At 33.5% G+C, this 20687-nt stretch overlaps 1 protein-coding gene across 43 annotated transcripts in view; it reads left to right on the top strand.

Annotated features, from left to right (window-relative positions):
* Nucleotides 1–20687, top strand: part of LOC124160665 (calcium-activated potassium channel slowpoke) — a 364836-nt gene that overhangs the window by 232114 nt on the left and 112035 nt on the right. For 29 of the 43 annotated variants that reach the window (XM_046536608.1, XM_046536620.1, XM_046536596.1 and 26 more), the window contains 4 exons: nucleotides 8405–8501; nucleotides 8838–8949; nucleotides 13812–13963; nucleotides 16945–17112. In XM_046536608.1, coding sequence (XP_046392564.1) covers nucleotides 8405–8501; nucleotides 8838–8949; nucleotides 13812–13963; nucleotides 16945–17112 — 529 coding nt within the window. Of the gene's footprint in view, nucleotides 1–6155; nucleotides 6461–8404; nucleotides 8502–8837; nucleotides 8950–13811; nucleotides 13964–16944; nucleotides 17113–20469; nucleotides 20562–20687 lie in introns of those variants that run through there. The other 14 variants (XM_046536598.1, XM_046536593.1, XM_046536616.1 and 11 more) reach the window with 2 other exon arrangements.

Here is a 20687-nt window from a genome sequence, read left to right as displayed (position 1 = left end):
TTGGATACTATTCTTTTATCACTGAGTGGTCGCACAAATACCGGCAGAGCCTAAAATGTTACTGCTTTTTGATTGGGAAATGTTAAATATGCTGTAGGCTTCTTAAATCTCCTAAAAATATCTCTTGACTCAGTTTGATATTTCATTCAACCTCAGGGCACGAAAAAATTTATTCATCCCTAACACAACCGAAATATTTTTAAAATTCATTTTTCTGTCAATAAATGATACTATAAAAACTACAGTAAAATATTCTGAAACTTAAATTATTCTTAATACATAGTCGTTTTAAATGGTGCTAGCAGAAGTTTTATGCAGCATCCAAATTGCTTTCTCATAATATTTGAAAACTTTTTCTGATGATGCAATAATCCAATCTTTCTGGAAGTGTTTTCCAATACAAAAAAAATAAATAAACTGGTATCTGGTGGAAGTCAAGGTGCTATGATGCCCACAAACTTATTAGCATTTAATGACTGGAAGAGAAAAATCTATCTGAAGATAACCTCGAAGACTATAGTTAGGCAAATGTTTTCCTGCATATCATATCAAGTTAATGCATTTTAAAATATAAGAAAGTATGAATTAAGTGGATGGGAGTGTACCAAATAATGTCGTTATATTGCCACCTAACCTCAAACTTGAACAATATATTTCATGGAAACATTAAAATCTATTGTAAATACCTTGACTCCTAGATGATGTCATTGAAATTTTGCAGAGGATGTGAATTTCAATTCTCTCTGCTTTCATCAAATATGAAGATAAAGGAAAAAAAAACAATGAGTCTCAAACATGTGCTGCACAACAAAATTGAAGCTAAAGGTCATATTTTTGACCAGCTACCAAACTAAATTTATACATAGATCCCAAGGCCTTTCAAATAGAGTTTTAGACCCATCCAAAATTGTCATTTTTGTTATATATATATATTTTTTTTAAATCTGAGCTCTAGATTAATAATATTCCGATCATGGAACTTTAAGAGACTTTGTTTCATAATATGAACTTTTAGCCAAAAAATGGTTAACCCCAAGAGTGGGTGACTTATGGCTAATTTCATTTAGCTCAACACTTTTATGCTTAGTGAATAAAATTACATTTTAGGTGCGAGTGTTACTGAAATTATGCACATATTGGTGTGTAAACTGACAGTGGTTCAATAAAAAATATCACGAAAATACTAGTGTTTACAACCTTGCCAATTGGGTCCTTACGTATGTACATACCTATTTCAATATGAGACCCACTAGCATGAAAAGGTTGCTAACTCTTGGTTTAACTTGTTTCTCTGGACTCCAATAAAAAGCATTACTACAAGTAGGATATAATAATTAAATGTGCTTTACTATATTTTAATAATAATGGAATCATGATTCTTGAAGTATAGGTAATAACTCTGAATATGAAAGTTTTCTCTCATCATTCATCATGTCTCATTTTACCCCTTCTTATATTCATCCAGAATGCCCTTTATGGTATGCTCTTTAATACCTTGAGAATGCATCCAGATTTGCTTCTGTTATTCTGCTAAATAAGGAATTTATTCCTTCGGAGTATTGAAGATACATCACCTTTTATTACTATCACCTTATCATTACTGGTCCATAGGCAAATACATGCTAAAAAGTAAAGAAGTAGGCAAAGCTAAAAGATATTACTTTTGTTCTTGTTTTAAATGAAGATTTAATTTCCAATGTCCTATGCATTAGAATCAGGCCTCTGCTGCAACTTGGCTGAGGAAAGTTTCTTTCAAGTTTCTTCTTATAGTGATGCATGTCTTCCGGCAAAGAGTGATTTATGAGCTAAGATTAGGAATTGTATAGCTGAACTACTTTTATCATATCACATAGAGATATTGGTAAAGAAATGGATAAAACCTTTAATCTATCATTTCGTGCAAATCCCAAATCTATGGTTTTGATAGAGTATAAAGTCATCAAATTGGAGACCCAATCTACTCAAAATAATTATTGGTTGGATCTTTCATACATGGATTTGATGAAATAATTGAATCCTTGCCCCTTCTGTAATTGGTGAATTTTAAGATTATTAGCTGCTTCAAAGGATTCCATCACAAGGTGCAGGTTTAGAAAAATTCATTTTCCGTATGAGTTCAGATCAAGTGTTTCCTCTATCATAACCTGTCAGCCTGCCAACAGAACTGATGAAATGAATGAACAAAAAATGAATCTTTCGTGGATATACCAAATTTTTACTTCATATATCTTAGGATTGCTCTCAGTGTGTTTTTCAGGCAAAACATTAGGTGAGAACCGCAGGATTAAGTCCCTCATCTCTGAATTTCAAGCAAAATACAATTAATTTAGAGTCCTAATACAAACTGCTACAAAAATTTTCAAATGTGTTCGAATCATCGCACTACTTGTAAAAAGAGGCTTTAATGTATGTTATTTTTTCCCGTCAACCCATAAGGCTCAGTTGACTCTTAAATGGAAAAATGATTAAGTACATACTCAAGTGTAAGTATTGAAACAGAATGACAGAGCTGTCAACTCATACAGGACCTCTGTTGTTGCTTTTCGTTTTTAAGAATGCCAATTTCATAAAAAGCCTATCTTTTCATATAGTATTGTAATTTATTTATAAATTAGTTATATATTGCATGCTCCATGATTCATTTTGTACTAATTTGTATTTGGCCCAGAAGATTAGTCTTGTGGTATTATATGAATCATAGATTTTGGAACCCCCCAACATTTACTTAGTATTCATCACCTTTCAGAATTGATGCGTTATAATTTTCTTTTAAAAATACCCTTAGCCGAATTAATATAACCTGTGTAAATTTTTATCTTATGAATCCAGTAACTCGGAGGGTGAAAATATCACAGTAAATATAGTAATCATGTGTCTTTCATACCATGAGTCCTTTCATTTCATTTTCCAATCTATTGCTCTCATGACATATTTATGCATATTTAATATAATATAATGGGGTCAAAATAATTGGGTGAATGTGAACTAGTTAGTGTGCTTCACAAAGTATAGTTTAACCATGAAAAACAATTGTACAACCAGTCCTCTACAGTGTTTAATTTAAACCACAAATATAAACATAGTTTTTCATCAGTGCATTTTGTTTCTTTTGATCAGTGCAGTTTTTAAAATCAGATGAAATAGGAATGAATATGTCTCTATGATTCACTTTTGTATATATTGTGATTTCAGATAACTATATGTCTGAGATCCTGGAGCTATTTTTAATCAAAGGTGGCATATGTAATGAAATTTTACTTATCTAGCATAAATGTGTGGAAGTAAAACTATGGGTTTTTATGTGATTAATATTTTTCAATCTGGGCATTTACACTTATTGCAATTTGATTGAGATATAAAAAAGTGTGATTCAATCGTCTGTGGTAGTTGACTATGAACAATAAAAATCACACGTCAGAAAATCTTCTAAGCAGGAATGACTCAATAGTGAGGAACAATTTTAGTTATGAAATATTATTAGCCTTATTAATTTCAACATTACCTGCTGTTAAGAGCAAGTTCGCCATACACTACCATGCTGTTAAACAAATTTAATACCTGAAATTTCACCAATTATATCCACTTCATAATGGAAATTCATTCAGACTTTGGACAATGTGATGTTGAATAATATTTTTTTATTAATCATATTTTAATTATTTCACTAATGTTTTAGCAGTCCACATCTTAAATCCACAATTACTTGTATCTCATTTGTCTCTAGTAAAATCAGTTTCTGTAGATATATTTCCCTTCTCAGTTCCTCTGGCATTTGAGCTTAATGGCCTATTCCCTTGTAAATATGATAGAATTTAAGGTCTTAATTTCACTCTTTTAATTTAGAATGTAATATCTAATAGATTTGAACCCCAGGTAGTAAACTCCCTTTAAAAATATTGTGCCAAATGGATCACCCAATTAATATTAAGATTTTGAAATGTTTCCTGAGAGTGACTATAGTGCTAAGTTTTTATGATGAAAACAATTAAAGTCACATGACATCAAAAAATGTGAATTTGACTTCTTGGAGTGGCTCAACAAATTACAACGATGTACTATTTGGTTTAGTTGAAATAATACCAACTTCAACTCAGCTCCCTATGGTCCCATTTGTTTCCAAAGGTGATGTTTAGCAGATTATTTGCTATCCCTACATCTCAATTGTTTTAAATATGTTTCATTCATAGAATTTGAAAATGAATTTTGAATATTAGACGTGTCTAAAAAGGAAATGCAAGCTTTTGCACAGAAAATACCACATTTACTTATTTAATGTTAAAGTTGAGATGTGTCAACTATAAGCTTTAATTCCAAAGATATACCAAAAAAATTGTTTAGCTTTTACTGTGATTTCGTCCAATCACTATTCTACAGGCAACAATGTGCCCCGTGTTTTGTATGTGATAGTGGGAAATGAAATGTGCAAGATTCTGGGCATGACTCTTGCACAGCCAACATGAAACTAGTTTGATATTCGGGACCAATATTTTACATTGTCCATTTACCTGGTCTTGAGTGATGGATTACTTGGCTGTAAAAACTGTACATAGGTTTAGTTGATTTGATGCAATAGTCTCTGCGATAATATGCTTCATGACATGGAATACTTTTTAATTCAGGGTATTGTGGAAATGCAATGGCAAATGTAAAATATCAGTTCACATCATTGATACAAATTATGAATTTTTAAGGAGAGCTAAAAATATTTTTGTACTCAGAACCATTATCAATTGAGGTAACCATATGCTACCATTATGTGTGAGAGAGAATATTTAACGAATTTGAATTTGATATGAATTGGGGTGGTCTGAAAACATTCAAGTCGTCAGATGTTTCTTACCACTTCCCTATTTGATGATAGTAGGGTAGGAATCTTAATAAATTTGCAAAATATCAGCTCCATTGGAATACTAATAAATTGCAGAATGTTGTTTTGGCAGGAATATCCATGTATTCCTGTTTTGCAGGCTTGCAAATGAAGGAATTGTTTTTTTCTTTGGTTTTGATGCTTTTGGTTCATTGATATACAGCAACAATATTTCCTCAGTTATACATATGTGTATTATATAATGTATTATGTGTTGTGAAAATGTTTTGGTAACATCTCCAGATGCTGCTAAAAGCATTTGCTAAAATGAAAATGCTAAATTAAAAATTTCTCCTTTTGCAATAGTGCTTCCTTGTTTTCTGCTGGGTTCTTTCCCACACAGCGGAGTAATATCCCATGAATATGCTTAGAATATTCTCGAAGGTATATTGGAATATTCTTAGAATATGCTCAATGTTCTCAGGATATCCCAAGAATATTCCTGGTATATACTATACATCCGCCCTTACGCATATCCCAGGCATTATATTGAAACGGGCAGTGGGCACTTGTAATTAATTGATGTTATCCAAATTTTATTCCATGCACATTAATCAAGCCTATTGTGAGAAGTAGGTACATCATGATTTACAATCTCACTTCTTTCTTATAAATTATGTTTCTTATGAAAGAATTGTTGATTGTGTGAGTTCCTCCAGAATATATTTGATGATTAATAATAATATTCTGTTCACCTTCAATTCACAACATGAAACTCCTGAAGGACCCTTCAGAAGAAACATGTGCATTACATATATGCTCGAATTAAAATATTTGACATCATTTCCTAAAACATACTTCTTTTAGTAGCTCATGCTCGTAAACACACCATTAATTTGTTTACTCATGCAGAGTGACATTTGTGAGACTTTTACATCAGCAAGAAGTAAATGAAATCATCGGAACATTTTTAAAATGATTACCTATATTTCACGTTAACATAAATTATGACTATAAATTATGTTTAAGAATGTATGTGCGTCCAAACTTTGTTAATATCTAAGGTTAAATGTGACAGTTGCCGGCTGTATAACTTAATTAATGCTTCTTTATTAATTGCGTTAGAAAACGATTATTAAATCAATTTGAATTTTTACGTAAATTATATTTTAAGATTAATTTAGGATAAATAGATTTTATTATCGGTTTATTCCCACTCAATACTACCTCTTACCCATGCTCTTACCTTATTATCCATCGTATTCGCGGAATGCTAATGCGAATTCCCGCTCTCTCAACTTACGTGTTTCGTTCTTCAATTTAAACCCCCTGCGCTCCCGGCATAGGCTCCCGGCCTCCCCAGTATATTTAAAAGGGCAGAAACGTCGAATTCACGTTGTGTTGGTTACTTTCTTGCGATTTTCAGCTGACCGTAGTTTGTAAAACTACTGTATCTTGATTTAGAGTAATATAAATCGGATGATTGAATGAGCGACAGTTTTTGTGTGTGAAGTCGACCAACGTTCAGGGATGAATTCGTTGCCGTGGGTTAGAGTCCTATGTGGTTCGAATTCATATTTTGTACCTGCATTCACTGGAAGTTGATGTAAATTCTAATACCTTCAAACTATGTGTATAGGTGAAGTACAAAGAGTAAGTTTTTAATTACAAATTAATCGTATGCTAGTAGAGTTACTCCTTCCACGAACGAATTTGCAACCTTAAATGTGCCCGTGTAGAGTATACTATACTATGGTCATATTGAAATGGGATTGAGTTAACGAATGCGATAAAAGATTTTTTAATCTTACGTATTGTTTTAATATAAAGTTCATTAAATGACTGCGGGCTGGCTGGCGGTTGATACCGACCGTTTATTAACATTCTTCCTCACCATAGCAAACTATAGTCATCGACGGAATAATTTCTGTTTTATTATTTTAACGTACGTCGCCTGTTTTTGTGCAACATTTCTCTGATAGAAACTTTTTAATGTTTACAACTCGCGTAAAACTAATTACTTGGTACCATTTTTTCATCATGAATCCGTAATACATTTCATCTGCCGAAAACAATGTGATAGCTTTTACCATTTTTGGAAATGGTTGACGGAGCTCTCAAGTAATGTAAATATGGTTGCATTCGAATTGTTTTTGGTTAATACTTGTCATTGTTAATTCATCTCCCAGATTCAGCCCACGTATATTAATAATTCCGGGTGGGTGCTGAAGGTATCAGCTTTAAATTAATTTTATGGCATTTTAGTCTGTCTAAACCTCTTGTCCAGCCCTTCATTTATGTTATGATTTTCAATAACTGCAGTGGAACTGTAATTTTTTCCCATTTACTTACGTTATAAGAAATGAATGTTCTATTGGTGAATGGCTAATGGTTTCTATGTTCACTCATGAGCCATGGCATTCATTACAGCTTCACTCTTATTAGCACAAGTAATTCTTAGCTTCTTGTTTCCTCATCAATGGCTATGCAATTGAGGTTGAGAGCTTTCTCCTTAGTGTTTTAGTGCGACTGTTAATAATCAGTTCTTTCAAAACTTGACTGCTTCTAATTATTTTCATTCTCAAAACCTATCATTGGTATTTCACATTTTCTGTAATTTCAGATTTGAAAGTTGTTTAAAATAATGGGTCATTTTAATCACATCATTTTAATTATTAAGTAACTTTCATAAATTTTGTTTCCCATTTGTATTGTCCTGCTCTCACACTTATTTTCATTTGAAACACTGTCATTTTTCAAATCCTATAATTGGTGCTGGATTTAATTTTTCCAGAATAATATGTATAAAGTTGTACCTAACTATATTATTATTTTAATATCATAGTTTGGTAATTTACTTGGAATTTAAATCAATATAAGCGCGCATTTATTCTGTTGTAAGGGTGGTAAAGAAAAGTAATTTTAGTTAATATTCATTCTAGATTGGGAATAGTATCAGTTGCCAGAGTCATGTTTTGAACACATTTATAAGATACTTTTAATTTCTCTGCCATGTATGTTATCTTTACAACCCTTTTTTACTATGTCAACATTTATATGTGAAGTTGGAATTATTGCATTTTCATGGCTACAGTATCAATTTTCAGGAGCAAGTTCATCTTTATTAAATCAAGTTTCATATCATTGCTGCTAGCCAATCTTATTACACTTTTGAATTACACTCTTTGGAAACTTGTTAGTGACATAATTTCTCCAATTGTGGACGTTAGTAATCACGCTTACATCACCCAATATGATCATGACTTAGAGGAATACATTCTAAATTCTATTTACGTCGCTTCAAAGACTGCAGTTATATTTCTGTTGAAACTTCTAACATTTGCATGGTTTTATAAAGTTTAATTTCCTTTCAAATTTATTTTAAAGTAATTATAATGAGTTAGAGGGTAAGTGCATTGTTAATATTGTTACATATTAAAATTGAATGCTGTAGAAATTCACTTATAGTTGAAGCATGTGTTTGATAAACCGCTGCTTGTAAATTTTCTTGGTAATTTTCTTTTAGAGCATTTTAGTGCAAAGATGGAGTAATTACTAAATTTTGTTGTTAATCACTGTTTTTTGCATCTTTTCCAGTGAGGAGGTAGAGAGATGTCAGAAATGGAGCAACAACATCACCCAGCAAATAGATTTAGCCTTCAATATATTTTTTATGGTGTACTTTTTTATACGTGTGAGTATAGTATGTTGTTAGGACTTCTATATGAAGCCAAAATTAAAGTGAAGTAAATAGTGTTTTGTCTAATCAAGAACCTCTTAAATTTGGACCAAAATCGATGTAGGCTGTATCTAAAGTTTAAAATCTGTGTAGTCATTGTTGTCAGAAATATAAAGCAATATGTTTTTAAATATTGATGTTCTGTCTTCTTAAGTACATTAATTTTATGGTCCTTTGGTGAAGTTGCACATTCCTGTGTACTTCTCTTGAGGCATTTTAATAAATTTTCTCTTTCCTCTGTTGTGTTAGCAAAATTCACTATCTCAAAATTCTCTATTGTATTTTTTTCAGTTTATAGCTGCCAGTGACAAATTATGGTTCATGTTGGAGATGTACTCTTTTGTGGACTACTTCACTATACCTCCATCCTTTGTTTCTATTTACTTAGACAGAACATGGATAGGTAAGCATAGCTCTAGTTTCTTTTGCTCTAACTTATGACAGTTGCTCTCTAAGTAGTTTTGCCATTTTTTACTTTGATGTTCTGTTGTATGGGTTAAAACAGGAAATAGATTTCCAATCATCAAATGTGACTGTGAACTTAAATGGCATTCTCTGTGTTAACCATTTGAACTGAAATTCTGAACTCAGATCAGTCTGAAAGCTCCTAAACAAGCCAACTCGGTTCACCATGTTTACCATCATGCACTAAAATTCAGCAAATGTTTTCCAAAAATTATAACTTCTCTGCCAAGGATGAGCAAAAAACGTCAAATCCTCTAACAATGAACATATACTGTTTCGGGTAATATTAATTAGCTTTTGTTGATATTGGCAACCAAAAGAAGTTTGGTGAGTGCACAAATCATTCCTTTCAGTATCAATTTGAAATCTCAGTCTGGGTGGGAAAGCAGGCTGACTCACTCCATTTCTCAGATCAATCTGGCCAGACTGTTCAGTTTGCCATACCCAGGAAAGCTAATCAGATCAATCTCAGTTCGATTGGTAAACAAAGTGAATTCTTTCTCAAGTTCATCCCATCCTTTAATATTCTTTCCTTTCTCACCCTTCCGTTATAATTTTTATTCTTCCTCATTTGAAGGCATTTAGTAGTCTCTATCTATTCTATTCTATTTGACCATTGCATTACTACTCTTTTTCCTATCAAGGCTGTTGCCAGAAAAAAATGGGTTTTGTTTTTAGGGAAGGAGGGGATGTTTTCGGATTTTAGGGAAGGAGGGGATGTTTTCGGATTTTAGGGAAGGAGGGGATGTTTTCGGATTTTAGGGAAGGAGGGGAGGTTTGAACTATCAGATTGCCCCCTCTTACAATGGCCTTGCTTACTATGATCTCTAAGTGAACTATTTTCTTAATTTATTTCGCATTTGAAAGATTCACTGCTTTATTTTGTCATAAAGCCTGGCCCATCGAGTTTAAGGAATACCTTTCTGATTTAAATATAATTATAATTTCGTGAAATCATGATTTATCTCTAAGGTATTCTTTCATTCCATAGTATGTAGCCCATCTTATAAAGAAACTTATTCCCCTAATTATGGAAACAGAAAATGAGGTGTTACCTTAGTTGATGTTTTGATCGAATAAAAGTAGAGATGTGCGAGTAGTATCTGCAAATACTCGAATATCTCCAATATTAGAAAGTATTCGTTATTCGAGATCTTGAATAATTATACTAAAGATACCACCTCGAATACTTTGAATTTCGCATCATACACTGTCGCATGCACGTCGTTGGTAGTTGACTCGGAAAAATGTAGAGAACTCTAATGGTTTACTTCATGCAGTGCTGTTTTAGGCAAGTTGACAAACTACATCAAATTCGCGCATTAAAGCGGTGAAAAGAGTTTGACGTGGGGAACCGAAAATGATCAGGTGAAAAAATCCGACAATCCCCGGTTTCCCCCACCAGGAGAACCTCAGTGCTGTGGGATAGTAACTACGTAGCACAATTTCCAAAATCTGCTACCCCCTCCATCCATCAGCCCTCGGACCCTCCTCCTACGACGCTTTCCTCCTCTCCGAAATCAAACAAAAGGCCCCAACCTGCACAGGGTTCATATTACGAAGACCATAAATCAAAAGCTTCAAAAGATAATATCAAGTTACAGGAGAATAATAGAATCGTGTTTCACCCTTCCCTCTTTCTCTCCCACTGACATTTTTCTGCCTACCTGCTGCGAAGTTCCCCATTGCTGAAGGTCAACTGCTGCATGAGTCATCTATTAGCCCAAAAGGTGTCTAAAAATGAACTGCGGCAATTGATATTACACCTTTATTGGATTGAAATATTTGTAATGTGCACGTAATTTTAAGCGAGCTACCTGTTGAAAATAAGATGTTGGATGAAGCCGAGTATCAGATGGGCGTGCCGCTGAAATGGCGTTTGGTTGATAAGAATGTATACATCAGACAGAAATCTATCGTAGCAGTGTAAATGCCGAGACGGCATGAAATCATTTTTTTGCGAGGTGGTGTGTCCCCTTCGGATATTTGAGATAGATGTTAGTTGAATCAACTATATGCCCAAATTGTTTCCATAAAATGAAGATATTCCATTAATCAGCTAAATTCCTGTTTGAATCCTTTAAAGGAAATCACAATTACTCGCCAAAATCCTGAGTTTCCTGCTGCATAGGCTACCTAGTCAAACATTCCCGCGTTCATGGTTTTTTTCGTCCATCCCCTTGAAAAACGATATATCGTGGTTCCACTGGATACCTTTTTATTAACACATTCATTAAGGGAAGAAGAAACGTACATTTAATATGCTTTGCGCAACTCTAGTATTCGAATATTCGAGCAATGATTTAATATTCGAATTCGATATTCGAGTTCAAGAAATCTACTAATCGACCCATCTCTAAATAAAAGTAATTATAATTACTATATGCATTACCAAAGCATGTATGCTTTAATTTTAATGTTAACCCTTCAGGAGGCTTTTTTTCAGCCAGGGGGTCAGAGCTGGTAAAAGGCCCTTTTAATACCCTCCAGGCCCAATTTGTGCGGACAAGGTTTCAAAAACCTTATGGATTCTGAAACATCCACGATAGTTTTTACCCTCAACCGTTAGAATATGAGAGGGGCATTCGCTCATGATACTCACGTTCCCAGGCTTAGTAACTGGTAGATCTTGCATAGAATAACCCTTATGAATTAGTGGCGATGCTTTAAGTCAATCTGAGCTACTGAGTTCACAGAAATGATTTTCATAAAAATTTTGCATGCATATAAGCGTCTATTTCTGAGAGAGCAGTGCAAAACAATATTTCTCCTTAATTTCAAAGAAGTGCTTTACCTTGAATGAGTGGAGGCTTTTGAGTCTGGCTGCCTTTAGACTCCCTTATGATTGAATGTGCATATGCCTATTTCCTACAGCCCAGAAATATATTATTATTTAATGATATGCTAATTATTTTGTACTCCTCATCTTGGAATGATATTTTACACTGCTAATGGGCGAGAATACTCCTCACAAATTCCCTTCACTTTGCCGTTGGTATGACAAGCCACTATGGCTAAGAATATTCATTTTTTGACATGTTTTTTATTCTTCTGAGGTAAATTTTCTGAGTTTTAATTAGCAAGGCAACCTTTGAACATGTAATTATTAACTTTTAAAATTTCATATTATGTATATCACGAAATTTGAAAATAGTGTTGATATTAATATGAAAAATATGAATATGGCATCAGCATGTTACACTCCAGAAACAAAAAAGCAAATAAGTGTTGTTGCTATTGTTGTAGTAACTTATATAAAATACAGATGTACTAATTGTGCTGAGCGGCTGTTTTCTCTTTCATTTTAAGAAGATTTCACTGTGTAGTTCTATTTGTCAGCATTTATGCTATAATGCTGATATTCTAGCTGAAGTAGCCAGCTTCCAGCCAGCTGAGAAAAATTAGAAATTTATCAAAACCAAAGTTTTATTTCTATGAAAATTATTGATGATTATTCTAGTTCTACCATTCTTTGGGTTAGGTGAAAATGCTTAAGGCCACGTTGGACCAAATCTACTACATCACAATACAACAGCTGCTTGAGGAATACACGTGCTACTGCAAAGACAAATATGCAGTATTAGTGTCTAGGTGTATTATTTCACAATTCTTGCAATGATGCATGAGTTACAAGCTTTGTAGATTTAACCAAGAATCTAAGAAGAGTTAAACATGAGTTTGTGTAGATTGATATCAAAAGGATTTCGGAAGTGAAAAAAATTAAATTTGAAGCTTTTTTTACTGGAGCTTAAATAACACTCCCAACTTCCATGAAAATCTTAAGAAATTCACTCACTCAGTGCTCAAGGCTAGTTTTGTAGTGCGGGTATAGCTCCATAAACCAAGCCAAAGCACTTTCTCATATTCTGTATAGGGGAGTTCCTTTCCGTTGGCCGCCTCACACTTCCATGATTTTTATGTTTGAAAGTGTCTTAAGGCTTCATCCGAGATTTGAACTTGGGACCCTTCCATCATTATGCAAGTGGTCTACCCACTGCCATCACGCTTACCAAGTAAAAAACAAAAATTACTAATAAATAAAAAATGAGTAGTTTGCCGTGAAAGTTATTGGTGAATAATGAGTATGGCAATTACAATAGTTCGCTTCATGTTAATCATTTTTCCATGAAATGAAACGGAAGAATTTCATTCACTTTAATTCATATGGCTTTTCAGGGAAGCAAAGAATCTATTAGCAGGAAAAACTACACCCAAAAAGGCACTACCAATGAAAAGGCCACCTCCATGTTAAATTATGGAATAAAGTAATACCTCCACATCCCTGTCCTTTGTGCAAAACATATCAGACATCACAGCTAAACACAATTGATTTGAGATTTGAAAGTATATAATCAACTAATAGTCATGCAAAAATGGATTTTTTTAAATTCTGACATTCTGCCAAGGGATAGGCTCAAAAATGCTTTCTGTGGATGAAAGGATGGCTTAGGAAAACTCTGTTACTCATGTGCGTGAAGAATTCTCACTTGCACGGGGGATGGGGGTTTCAGCTCACAACCTTTTAAAAACCTGTTCAACATCTCATGATAAACTTGCCCTTACATTTCTCTATCTTTCATCCTTTTAACTTTCACTTATAACTTGTTTTTCAATATTTTCATTTTTTTCTTACATCGATTGGCAAAGGCTTTAAGTTGATATGAATATTATCTCCCACTCTTTTGCATGAATCAGTTGCTTTATATTATAATAACTCGATTGTAATTTATCTCTATGTACCAAGCTAATCTCATTTAATGGTTAAATTAATGATTGGATGATCTTTCTATTTCCACCTAGGTTTAAGATTTCTTCGAGCTCTTCGTTTAATGACAGTTCCAGATATTCTACAGTATCTTAATATTCTCAAGACTTCAAGTTCTATACGCTTGGCCCAGTTGGTATCAATATTCATTTCAGTATGGCTTACTGCGGCCGGAATTATTCATTTGGTGAGTATATATTACTGAAAGCTGTAACTGATGTTCCATAGTTTAATCATTATCACCAGTTCAAGGTTTTCTATTTATTCCCTGGTAGTGTTTACTAGACATAAAAATTTAACCATATGTTTATGTCTAGTCACTAACTAGTAATTGTCTGGTGGGGTAATTTTTTAGTACAATCTCATCTGACAGGTGCTCAAAAATTTCTCATTAAAATCTTATGTTGGTATGACTAACAGTTGCATTACACCACCCATGAGCATTGTATTTGTACAAATATTTTGCCTCTAGTTAAAGTTATTCATTCCAACTACAGCCCTACAAACCACCTCCCAAACTTGAGAGCTTTTACTCAGCTGATGGTGGAATCAAATGTATACACTTGAGCCTTGAATTGACCGAGTGTGGCTGTGCTGAACCGCTCAGTCACCTTAAGTCCACAGTTAACCACCAAGTGTGAACAGATTCAAATCCTTCAATCAATATAATTTCTGATAGCTCTCCTCACACGTGACATGAAATCCGTGATATCTACATCATATTGTCATGTGATGTTGTTCTACTGAGACATAATGTTTGCTTGCTCAGCAAGCAAGGTAACATAAGCAGAAGCACTACCTCAGTTCTTCCAGGATTCCTCCAGGAAGACGGACCTAGTAATGGATCAAAGAGAGGTTCTTTGAACTGCACAATAGATAAATAGTGAGCCTCCTCTGCTGAAAATAGCATATAGAGGACTGGGTAATTATTGAGCTTATGATGGACTGCCCTCTATGAGTGAGTTGAAATGGGCCTAAGACATCAATGCTTTCCCAGCAATCCATTGTTACCCTGGATTATAATGTGTAGCATCAATTGCCACATAATCATTCAAGTCAGTTTCAGTGGAGTCTAAGATTAGGAAGTAGCCTTTTCTGATCAAGAAATGACTTAGCAATATTAGTTCCAAAATAATATTAAGAGTGTCCTGCTTTGAGATTGAGTTTGAATGAGGAGGGAAAAGCTAGGAAATACATCGAGAGAGAGCAGCTGGCCCAGTGCTGCAATCATGAAAAAAACAAGGATGAAGTTGATAGAAATTAGAGTGGAATCTTGGTAGATAAGTTTAAATTCAATGGGGTGAGATAATTCCCATTAATCTATTTTTGACCACTCATCAATGTCTGTTGGTTTCTGGGAATGTTTTTCATCGATGGCTTACGCAACTTTCAACTTTCATCTCTAATCTCTACAGAAAGTGCATTGTTTGGTCAATATTTATTCAGCCCGGTATTTTCCCTTCGAAAGAGAAGGCCCAATATTATTTGCGCAGCGTACCCGAAGATTCTTTCTATTATCCATTCCAAGGTCAGTTTCTATAGATGAACCATAAAGGAATCAAGGAAGTGTTTCCCCTGACATGATGGTGGGTGAGATCATTCTTTCTTTGTGGAAAAACATCATAGTACATCATATTTAGATATCCCGAGCCCATTCGGGACTTGCGGATGGCTTTAATCAATGTCGATTCAAAGATCTGCTACTATTTATATTTCAAAAGAGAATGGCAATCAGAGTTTTGACGACTGTATCACAGTCCATGACTCTAAATAAATCGCTCACACTGGAGAAAACACTGCATAATTATGGTAAAATTGATGAGCATGAATTCCTTGGTGGTTGACTTCAACACGTAACTCTGACGAAATTATAATATTTTAAGAAAATTTATTATGTAATATACAATAATTTTCTTAAAATATAATCCACTCATTACTTTATTTTACTTCCCAATTTTTTAGCTCTCTCCTGAAAATTGTTATGAAACCATCTTAGTGGGATAAGAACATTTAATCAATGAATTTTATTTGCAGCATATGACACTAGTGACGAGGGGTGGGGTCTGGAATTCCCCCCACGCCCAAATATGGAAACTCAATTACTTTGCTTCTTCATTAAAGAGAACAAAATGTTGAAATTTCTTATATTGACAAAAGATTTCTTTGAAAAATGAAGTTGTTTCCATTATAAAAAGTGTTTAAATCAGTCTATATTTAATTCTATTTTCTAACTTTTTTTTAATTTTCCCCCACACCCTGGTTTTGGCCCCCCCAAAACGACATTCCTGGCTACTACACTTAGTGGCACCTTTTAGTGACTATATTTTAGTGACCTATATTATTGAAGAAAAATTTCTCGGGAATCCCACCGGGTGTGGTATTGGGTTAGTTCTCCCAATACCACACCCGGTGGGAATCCCTAGAAATTTTTCTTCAATCTATACGCCGGGGAAACCTAAAATTTTAGACCTATATTATTTATTATTATAAAGCAATTCCAATCATTACAGACCCTAAAACCTGAAAAAATTGCTGGTCCTCATTTAGTGTTTTCTTTTGTTTAGTTTTTTTTTATTATTTTGCCCCCCCCCTTGAAAAATGTTAAATCAGGATTCTACTGTAATTTGTTTACATTTGCTTCTTTGCATTGCATCAGTGTTATTTTTTTTATTATTTAATTTCTGGATAATGCTGTTGAAGAGTCGGTGGTTTTTCAGCCTTATCAATAACACCTATGTATATTAACTTCCCTCTTAAGTTTCTTTCATCCATCATGGATTCTTGCAGTGCTTAATTTTGGCAAGAAAACACCGGAATGGCATTCCGGCACCTCTAAGGGAAAATTGATTGCTGCAATTCGGTGCTGCACTGCAGCAAGTAAATTTGATATGATTTGTCTTCATTTGTGAGTACCAGATGTAAATAAAAAGTTTTAAAAAATCATTATTTTTTATATTTGGTAAAACAGTAGCTTTTACTACAAGTTTTTGAAAAATTGGAAGTTTTAGGGGGTGGCGGCTTATTTTTAACAATCATGCGCGAATAAAATGTGTCGGCATCCAATACCCAAAACGTTAGAAATTAAGCCCTAGATTCTTGAGCTGTAAATTTCCTTGTTCGTCTGTTTATATCCTTGAATGTAATGAATACTTCCATGATTTATTTCAGCTCGAAAATTCTGGAGATCCTCTAGATTTTAAAAATCCTCAACAACTTTCCTACTGGACTTGTGTCTATTTCCTCATTGTCACCATGTCCACTGTGGGCTATGGTGATGTGTACTGTCAGACCGTCCTTGGGAGAACTTTTCTTGTGTTCTTCCTGCTTGTCGGCTTGGTAAGTGTACACTCCTTTTGTTCATTTATCTTTTCTCCTCTGTTATTTGATTTAAAAAGTAATTTATTTATGCAAATTTCAAAATTTTGGAACAATTATTTCAAATCGGAGTGAAAATGTATTGATTATTAAATATTTTGATCTGAGTTTTTGTTAAATACAAGTCTTTTGGATAAATATTTTATGGTTGAAAGTTAATATGCCATCCAAAGTTAAACAGAAATCATGTTATTTCATATATTACCTACTTGAGGCAGTGGTTTAAACTGTGGATCAAGCCTGTCTAAGAATTGTACCATCTTTCTTTTCCACTTATCCAATATTATTTGATTTCTGATGACGTTTCAGTCTCTGCTGCTGATAACTCTCCTTTGCCATGAAACCGATTTCATCAAGTTAATTTTTCTCTATTTTCTCTTTATCTTAATTCATTAATGAGTAAATGATTTCATGTATAAAGAAACATTGTGAATGTGTCTATGCAAATTAATTATTGATATACTCTCATAAGTTCAACCTTATTTGTATTGAAGAAGTGAAAATTTTGCATTCTGCATTCACTTTAATATGCATCTTTCATCTCACAAGTTTGTCTCTTTTCAACATAATAACTTTTGGGATAATGATTTTGTAGCTACTTTGAAGTTAGCATGGGTGGGTAAAGGTTGTCAGCAGAATTGAAGTAAAAGTGTTTGGATGAATAACAAACTTGCATATCTGTTGGCCTTTGAACTTTATATCTATTGAAGCTGATGAAAATCATCACACTATGTTCCCTTTCTTGGACAATTAAAATTAGAAGCTTAATTCAATTATCAGAGTTGTATCTCTTGAAACATTCTATTCAATGGCTGAATCACTTCCGTGAACATTCAGATTTTTCTTACTTGGAGTCTTAATATGTAATTTATTTGTAATTAAATGTGACATTTGCATTGTTTTGTATTTAATTCATTTTAAGTCATGAATTATAAACAAGCCATCTGAGTCTTTCATTCGCATCACATTCATGTGTTTTTCAATTTGGTCTGCAGTTTTCATGCCAGAGTAACTAATAGTTCATGAATTACCTGAAAATAATATTCATCAGTTTCCTCCACTGAACCTCTGTGTGTCCAGTTAATACATGTGTGTCATAGTTTTGCATGGGAATTGGCAGTTTTGACGGTTTTTCACTAATGATGCCTCTAGACTTCATATGTGATCAGTTGATGTGTGTATATATATATATTATGATAATGCCTAAATAGCAACTTGTGATACTAAAATAAAAGGGCATGTTATACCTACCATCGATCCTTGCATAATGTGTTCGCTACCCATTAATTTACTTATACCTACCAGCCTCAGTGTGTTTTCCATCTTCAAAATTAATATTCACCTATGTTTGTTTAGCAATACAATTAACCATACACCTATTTTGGTGAAACTAACAAGTGGACATGAATGTTTTAAAAGTGTATTGTAGAATTTAATGAATAATTTGTAAGAAAATGTGTTGGAAATTTTTGAAGCAGTGGTTTGGAGATTTTTGTTATTGCAGTCATTCAGGTACTCAAGTTACTTAGGTCGAAATTCACCCAGAGCATCCATTTACTGATGGTTTTACATCAGTTTTATGTAAGTACTTTGGATTTACATGGAATTCACTTGTTCTTCTTCAATAGTGTACCTACTAACATAATTAGGAAATTTGTAGTTGCTTCTAGAAATTCTATTTCTTCTATTGAAAATAAAAATTCACTCATTATGTTATCAATTTCATATTGTAGATTTGACGCACCAACTCTGAAAAACAAAAAGGAAGGATTTTGTTTCGCTTATGGTAGTCTTTTTTTGCCTTTTTAATGTAAAAACTTGCACTCACTTGATTTTCAGTTTGTATCATTGTGCAAAAATAAAGATAATATTGAAAATAAATTAACTTTCAAGCATGAGAAACTAACTTGTTTGTTAGGAAATTTAATTGTGTTAATTCTGACGTGACACTTCTAGAATTGAAATGTCCACTATCAGTCAAGTAGTAACTACTGTGTGCTGGTTAGGTTTTGTATGAGCTACTGCTTTAAATTTACTACTTTCTAAAGATTCAATGCTGCCACTTCTTACCTGCCTCTCTTCCAGATATCTATCACTTTAATGCTCTCCTTTCCCATTTGCTGAAAGTGTCTAACTACAAATGTCATTCACATATGCTGAGTTCAAAAATTGTTTTTGTTTTTTTTGACATTGTAAACAAACCTTTTGTGCTACACAGGTTATTTAATTTTAAGTCTTCTCGTGTGCATCATTCACGTAATCAGCTGGGAAGGTTAGATCTTGGACTGTATATTCAGTCTTGGCTGAAGTTCTCTGAGATGTAGTATTTTGTTACATGATACCATAACCATTAATATTTCTCTTTCTTTAACAAATGTCAATGTTGTGTCTGCATTTTTATGTTTATTGTTGAGATACATAATTTTGGATAAAGATGTTACCTTATAAGTCTGCTTTGGTGCCTTCTAAAATGTGTGTATACCTTAGTATTTTGCTTAGCATTTATAATTCAAACAGTTCTGTTTGATATGCTAATTCAGCCAAGACGTTGTGTGTCTGTCTCTCTCTGTGTTTCCGCTTGTTAGTACACCTGTGAATCATTGGTAATCTCTCTCTCCTGTCAATTTCTAGCTTAAACTTATTGCTGTCTTACTGCAAAGTTTGAGCCTTAAAATTAAATCAGCCTTGTGCTTATTTAAAGACTGTGTGCTAGAGCTTTACCTTGCTTTTTATGGCCCATTCCTACAGATGGAATACTGGATCATGAAAGGGACATATAATACATCGGAATTAAAAATTCAGCCTTACCTGTGAGTTATTTTGGACATCATTTTGACATTTGAGAAAACCCATTTTCATTACATAAGATTGTACTACTACTATAAATACTCATGTATCACTCATTGCTTTTTCATACATTATTATGGCAAGTGACATTATTTGCTAGTAAGAAATAATCTATTTTAATTGTATGCTCATTCATTCAAATTAATTGCTTAACATATCCACATCCACTGCCAATTCCTAATAAAAGCTTATCCTTATGGCCGTTAATACTTGATGCAAAGAAGTAGCATTCTGTCTATTACATTATTTTGCATGATGAAAACACTTTGCTTATGGACTTTTACCCAAGAATTGAAAACTTAAGTTACAAGATATCTTCAGAACACCAAAGCTCTCTCTTGAGAAATCCTTAAATATAAAGATATTTTTATTAAACTATAGCTGCATCTTAAATTTACACCTCCTATAAGCGCTGGAAAAGTAATTTTTTTATTTAAAAAGCTTATTAGTTGATGAAATTTTTCCTTTTAGGCAATATTTGCAAGTAGCATTCCTGAGATTATAGAGCTGGTAGGAACTAGATCCAAGTACAGTGGAGAGTACAAGCGGGAGCATGGAAAGAGGTACACCCTTTGTTGTTGGTTGTTTACCCTGTTGGTATATATATGTGTATATCTATTGCAAATGTATATGCACTTATATATACCCACATGTAATAATCTGTGATATATATATAATATATTCGATTT

Source organism: Ischnura elegans, chromosome 6 (genome assembly GCF_921293095.1).
Source record: "Ischnura elegans chromosome 6, ioIscEleg1.1, whole genome shotgun sequence".
NCBI lineage: Eukaryota > Metazoa > Arthropoda > Insecta > Odonata > Coenagrionidae > Ischnura > Ischnura elegans.
Note: the sequence above shows the minus strand (reverse complement) of the source record. Positions and strands in the feature narration are given on the sequence as shown.